This window comes from Mus pahari, chromosome X, assembly GCF_900095145.1.
Source record: "Mus pahari chromosome X, PAHARI_EIJ_v1.1, whole genome shotgun sequence".
NCBI lineage: Eukaryota > Metazoa > Chordata > Mammalia > Rodentia > Muridae > Mus > Mus pahari.
Window position 1 is genome coordinate 144,354,992 of NC_034613.1, and position 7,274 is coordinate 144,362,265.

At 42.3% G+C, this 7,274-nt stretch overlaps 1 protein-coding gene across 1 annotated transcript in view; it reads right to left on the reverse strand.

Moving 5' to 3' along the window:
* The window catches only part of Egfl6 (EGF like domain multiple 6), a 61,645-nt gene that overhangs the window by 31,135 nt on the left and 23,236 nt on the right, over positions 1–7,274 (reverse strand). The window contains exon 4 of the mRNA XM_021188832.2: positions 3,987–4,106. Coding sequence (XP_021044491.1) covers positions 3,987–4,106 — 120 coding nt within the window. The remainder of the gene's footprint in view (positions 1–3,986; positions 4,107–7,274) is intronic.

Below are 7,274 nucleotides of genomic sequence, written 5' to 3' on the forward strand. Positions count from 1 at the left end.
CCTGCCTCTGCCTCCCAGGTGCTGGGATTAAAGGCATGCGCCACCACGGCCGGCTCTCTATCTCTCTTAAATTGATACATTGTCTGATGTATCTCAGCTAGGCCTTGAACTCACTATATAGTCTTGCAACTTCTGATTCTCCACTTCCAAAATTCTGAGATAACAATCATGTGACACCATACCTGATTCATGCAACACCAAGGACTGAACCCAGGGTGTGTATAAGCTACATGAGCATGATACCAACTCACCTCATCATCAGCCCTTCTCTCACCTTTTATATGCACTTGGATTCATATGTCACATGGCCAGTCTCTAGAGGATGGAAAGTAACTGCTGCTATAGATCATCAATGTGAACAGTTAGAGGAAAGGAACTCTAAAGATCTTTGCACAAATGAGACTCATTGAGACTCACCTTTTATATGCACTTGGATTCATATGTCACATGGCCAGTCTCTAGAGGATGGAAAGTAACTGCGGCTATAGATCATCAATGTGATCAGTTAGAGGAAAGGAACTCTAAAGATCTTTGCACAAATGTGGAGACTCATTGAGAGCCACTCAAGCCACAAAACCTGGTGTTTCAGGTACCTGTAGTGATGTGGTAAATCCAGGTTGGTACTCAGTTCCACAAGAGCTCTTCTGGCCCCCATTTTCACCATTGTTAAAATGTTTATCTGATAATCCTGATCCTTGCCTAGCTTCCATTGCAGCAAAGACTAGCTACATGTCTCCTGGTGGCCAAAGGAAAAAAAATAAAGATAAGTCTACTGGAGGGACTGCAGATCGAGGTCAGGTGTTAAAGTGCTTGCCTAGCATGCGTGAGGCACTGGGTCTGATCCCTAGAGCCACACCAAAGGTCTCATTTGTATTTCCACTGTGTACTTCAGCCTAGCTGGCCTGGAAACCTCTAGGGATTCTTCTATTTCTGCCTCACATCTTCCTACAGCGTTTTTGGGATTACAGACCCTTGTGCTATGTGTTTTACAAGGCTTCTGGAGATTTGAACTCAGGTTCTCATGCTGACAGGACAGGTGCTTTTTTTTCTCCCTACTGAACCATCTCTCAGCCCTCTTAATACTTCTTATATTCCAAGATCAATGATCAAAACCATGATTTTGGTAAATAACAACATTCACCCACCTCACTAAAATGCTAGTCACCCAGAGGGACCAAAGACAATGAAATGGGCCAGGAAGAAAAAAAAATCAGCTCCCAGGAAAGCTTTATATGTGGAGGCACAGATAATCCCTAGAGGTAAAGAAAGAGGGTGCAAGGATGGAGACCTAAGGCAAGGAAACAAACACCTGCTGACGGTTATAGCATTCACTTCTTTTCTCTTTAGCTATCTTCTTTGAAACATAATCACCAAAATTAGCCATCTTTCCACTTGAGGAACAATATCGCTTTTGGCATGGAATGAGCTCCCGTATAATGTTTTCGGAATCATCCATTAGTGTCTATGTTTTTAAGAAGTTTGAAGTGATCACTGTAAAATGTCTAGATAACAGTCCCTGTTGGGGAGGCACAAGACCAGGAAGTTCTGGCCAAGTTCTAGTTGGTGCTAGTCACAAGGGTGCTGCAAAGAATTCAATAAACTATTAGATTGTTTCATGTGGGTTTCTCCTTAATTTATATGAAAAGGATATTTGAAAAAGACCTGCAAATATGTGTGTTATCTCTTAGGTTGTTTTGCTAAAGGAAGATCTGAGTAAATGATGATTTAGGGCTAAGACATAGAGGAACTAGGGGGCACTACACATTTCCTTCCAAAGCCTGGGATGGCCTGGGCGCATGATTGCAACCTTGGGAAGCTGGCCGAAGGCAGCAGGCTTGTGCTTTCTGGGAGCTGAGGGCCAGAAGATGAGATGGTGAGAGAGGAGGGGAGGGGAAGGCAGGCAGGGAAGGTGGGTTTGCCTTTAAGCTGAAATACAACACTTAAAAAACCTCTCCTGTCAAGAAATGAATGGTTGGAGATTCCCATCCTCCCCCAGGACATGGGGTTCTTTATCACAGAAGGGCTTTTCTTTTCAGGAATGTGAGTCAGAATGCATTTCCAACGAGACACACTAATCTCTGGGAGTGGGGCAAGGGGCGTGAGAAAGGTAGTGGTGGGAAGGATTGATGTCCCTGGGATGGTGTAGAAATTTATCACCTCCCTTTAATCACCATGCTTAGTTTCATGATAAAATCCTACTTCTCTCTCTCTCTCTCTCTCTCTCTCTCTCTCTCTATATATATATATATATATATATATATATATATATATGTGTGTGTGTGTGTGTGTAGAGATATGTAATTGATTCTCCCTAATGAGTCCCCCCCCCATTTATAAAGTGAGTGTCTAGAAGAAAAAAAAAAGCAGATTTGTAGCTATTGAGGGCAACAGGGAGTTGCTGTTATTGGTTAAGGTTTTTTCCTTTTAGTGTTTTAAATTGTGTGGGGGGGGGAGAGAGGGAGAGAGAGAGAGAGCGCACATGAGCAAATGTGTGTGAGCATATGGTTACATGGGTGCCGCAGCACACACGTGAAGGTCAGAGGACACCATTCAGAAGTTGATTCTTGCTTTCTGCTGTGTTGAGCCATGGTCTCTCTTGTTACCTGCTGTTACACTGCGTAAGGCCTGGATTCTGTGCCCAGTCCCATGCATGCACCTCCCACGTTGAGGTAAGAGTGCTGGAAATTACAACTGAGAGCCAGAAATTTTGTGGGTTCCATGCATAATCTCAGGTCATCAGTCATGATGATGGTGGTGGTTGCTGAACAATGTGAAGGTTTGCTCACTTTTAAACGGCTAAAATGGTAATTAAAAAAAAAAAGATTTATTTATTTGTTTTATGTAAGTACACCATAGCTGTCTTTAGAGACACCAGAAGAGGGCATCAGATCTCATTCCTGATGGTTGTGAGCCACCATGTTGTTACTGGGAATTGAACTCAGGACCTTCTGAAGAGCAGTCAGTGCTCTTAACCACTGAGCCATCTTTCCAGCCCCTAAAATGGTAAAGTTTATGTTATGTACATCTTAACCATAATTTTAAAAGTGCCAAAAGAAGTTTTAGCTTATGGTTATGTTAAAGCCCTTTTTTGAGGCAGAGTCTCATGTATCCCCATGTTGATTTCCAGTTTGACTACGAAATAACTTATCCTCCTGCCTCCACCTCCTGAATGCTGGCATTAGAGGAATGTATTATTGTGCCATGTTTACGTGATTCTGGGTCTTAAACCCAGCTAATTTTTTTTTTCATGCTAGGCAAGCACTCTACCAACTGAGCCACATCTTCAACCCTGTATGTTGGGAATTGGTTCTGATGCTTTGTCTTAATTTGGCTCTCAAAAGCCAAGTTTCCAGAAACTGAGAGTCCCTGTCCCCAGTTGACTCTGATTGGTAATAAAGAACTGCACTACAGCCAACAGCTGGGCAGGAAGACAGACGCAGGACTATTGGATTGAGCGGGCAAGGGACTGAGGGGGAGAGAGAGAAGGGGATCACCATGACCAGGGGTGGGGGTGGGTGGGTTTTTTTTTTTTGAGAAAGGGTTTCACTATGGAGTCCTGTCTGGCCTAGAACTCACTATGTAGGTGAGACTGGCCTCAAACTCACAGAGATCCACTTACTTCTACCTCCTGAATGCTAGGATTAAAGACTTGCATCACCACACTAGGATAACACAAGATATATTTTTAAAATTTTTTTCTACTCTTTATATTGTTTGCTTACTTATTTATTTATTTATTTATTTATTATTTTTTAGAGACAGATTTCTTTTTGTATCACTGGTTGTCCTGGAACTAGCTCTGTAGACCAGGCTGGCCTTGAATTTGCAGAGATCCTCCTGCCTCTGCTTCCCAAGTGCTGGGATGAAAGCCATGTACCACCATCACCTACCTTGATATGTTTTTAAAAGTTACTCAAGCAAGTCTTTCTCCAGGCATCAAATACCAAAATGCAATCCTTCAGCATTGAGTGGCTGCTGAAACTTACTTGAACATGTAGCATCTGGTAGAAGCATGTGGCCACTGAGGCAAAAGCATTTGTAGCTACCGTGTGTATTCACACATCTGTGCTGGCATGGCCGGGGTTTGAATCCACACTCATTCACATCTGCAGGGCCAGGCAGAAAAGAGAGAAATGTTAAAGGAGTCAGAAAATACCTATGTGGGGGAAATTAGATGCCACTTTGGGGAAGGGTACAGAGTCACCTTTGCTGAACCACTTCCTTTCTTTCAATCTTTCCACTTGGAGAGATTGGTGAGGATGTGGAGCAAATAGGAGCATTGGAGGGAATGGATGTTCCTACAGGTACTTTGCACACACACGCACACACACACACACACACACACACACACACACTCATATGCTAAAGGGATCATAATAGTACATAAACTAGTTGGAGTGATTCAAACACACCCTAACAGGATGGGTATGTGATGAGTATATTGTACAGTAGTTAAATAGAAGAAACTACAATTATAGGCAACAAAGGATGATTCTCACAAACAGATATTGAGTAGAATAAGATGGATATATCCATTGCATACATACTGCAATAGATGAAGTGAAGTCAAGATATGCTTTTCTCTCCTTTTATCTATCTATCTATCTATCTATCTATCTATCTATCTATCTATCCATCCATCCATCCTTATATTGTAGCTCAGGCTGGCTTTGAACTTGAGGCAGCCCTTATACTTTATCCTCTGCAGTGCTAAGGATCACAGGCATATGCCACCCACCATCCATGGCTATGCTTTTCTTGTTGAGGAAAGACATGCTTAAATAGGTGGGAGGTGGGGACTGTTGAGATTCTGCTTTTTTGATCTGGGCTCCAATTATAAAAGTGTTGTGGAAATTTATCAAGTTGTATAATTTTATTAAAATATTTCATTATTACTATTTGTGTGTGTGTGTGTGTGAGTGAGAGAGAGAGAGAGAGAGATGTAAGAGTATAGGTGTCATGGTGTGTGGAGGTCAGAGGACAACTTTAAAGTTTTCTTTCAATGTACGTCCCAGGGTTCAAACTCAGGCTTGTGCAGCAAGTACGTTTGCCTGCTGAGCCAACTCACTGGCCTAAGTTATAAATTTTTAATATACATACATTTATATATATATATATATATATATATATATATATATATATATATATGCTGCTACTTTAATGAAGAGTCAGAAACATACAATTTGAGTATTTCTGCCTTTACTACTTCCCAAACAGCTCACAGCAACAGCATTGTTGTGATTTGGAGTGGCTCCAGGTCAAAGCCCATTCTCTTAGCTAATAACCATTCTAGAAAGAACCTCGATAGGCAGTTGATTGCAGCATACTTAATTGCATGTGCAGGTGTTCACGGGGTGATTACAAGGCTATGTGTACTGATCAATCCTAAATGAGTAAGCAGCAAAACAGATATGTGAAAGGAATAAAAACCTAGGGTGAAAAGTTCTCAATGCTAGCTATGGTTGTGGTTAATTGGCATGTTCAAGGGTATCTTTTCTTTCTTTCTTTCTTTCTTTCTTTCTTTCTTTCTTTCTTTCTTTCTTTTTTCTTTTTTTCTTTCTTCTCTCTCTTTCTCTCTTTCTTTCTTTCTTTCTTTCTGTGCTTTGTAGTATATTTTGGTCAAAAATTAAAGAATAAATACTGTTTCTTTTAAAACAAGGAAATGATAAAGTAGGTGGGATACAGGGTATGGATCAGTTGGACATGTGCTCACCTAGCATGTACAAAGCCCTGAGTTCAGTACCCAGTGCCTCAAAACCAGGGATGGTGGAGCAAGACTGTAATCTTAGCACTCAGGAGGTGGATGCAGGGGGGATCAGGAAGTAGATACAAGGGTGAATAAGGAATTCAAGGTCACCCTTAGCCTGAGATACATGAAACCCTGTGTCAAAAAGGAGAAAAGATACAGGAGAAAAAAATTCCTAAAAGATATTGTGATAAAAGGATGTGACTTGTCTTTGGAAATATGATTGAGGAGGACCCATGGATTAAGTCCCCCAGGGAAGACATAGAAAGGAGAAAGGCACCCAATTCCACAGAAGAGAAGACATTATGAATGGCAGCGACAGAGTGTGTCCTTGAAAGGTGAAACAGTAGCTGTTCCTGACTTTGGAAGGATCTGTGGATATGCAGATTGTTTTTAACACCTGAAGTTTCCTTCTCTGTTGCCTGTTCCCTCAACCCTATCATCTCCGTCACACACTTCAACCACCTTATTTTTTAAACATGTGCTAATTTATTATATTTTGCAGGTGTGTGTGTGTGTGTACACGTGTGCGCACATGAGTGCATGTGTGCCTCTCGTACACTATCTCACTGGCCCCAATCCCTATGCTCTTTTAAGGTGGGGACTGAAATATGGTGACTAGACATAATGGAAAACCCAGGGTACTCCATCCCTTGGCTTTAAGCCAGAGGTGACTCACTCATGTCTTAAGAGGATTTTTGGGAAACGCATTAGCTCAGGCCCTTTGCCACGAGTCATCTTTGATCAGGCTGCCATGGGGGCAGCCGGGCTGCAGAGGGAAGAGAGACAACCTCCAAACTTGAGCCAACTGGACCACTCTCTTAATGTTAATATTTTACTGGTATTTGATAACTAGGCCCCCTAGTAGGAAGGGCTCCAGAAAGGATCTGAGGAAAAAGAAGCCCCTGGCCTGAAAGTTCTACCAAGAGATCTCACTGATGAACCTGGGGTTCTCAGTGTTTGCTTGGTGTGCATGTTTGTGTGGGCTTGTGTGCATGGGTATGAATAAGGAGGCCAGGTGTCTTTCCCAGGTTTTTGGAGACAGAAAGAAAGGGCTCAGCTATTAGGCTAGGCTTGGTAGCCAGTGAGTTCCACATCACCTTTCTTTATCACCATGCCCAGCTAGTTTTGTATATGGGTACTAGGATCAAACCGTTTAACTGCTGAGTCATCACTATGTCTTCTTGGAAATTTCTCACGAGAGAAGGTAAATGTGATTGGCTGATGGTGCTCAACTTTATTGTAAGGCTGGGGGCACTTTCTTTCTTTTTTCCCTGATTTTTTATTAGATATTTTCTTTATTTGCATTTAAAATGCTATCCCGAAGGTTCACCATACCCTCCCCCCACCCCTGCTCCCCTACCCACCCACTCCCACTTCTTGGCCCTGGCCTTCCCCTGTGCTGGGTCATATAAAGTCTGCAAGACCAAGGGGCCTCTCTTCCCAATGATGGCCTAATAGGCCACCTTCTGTTACATATGCAGCTAGAGACACGAGCTCTGGGGGTGCTGGTTAGTTCATATTGTTG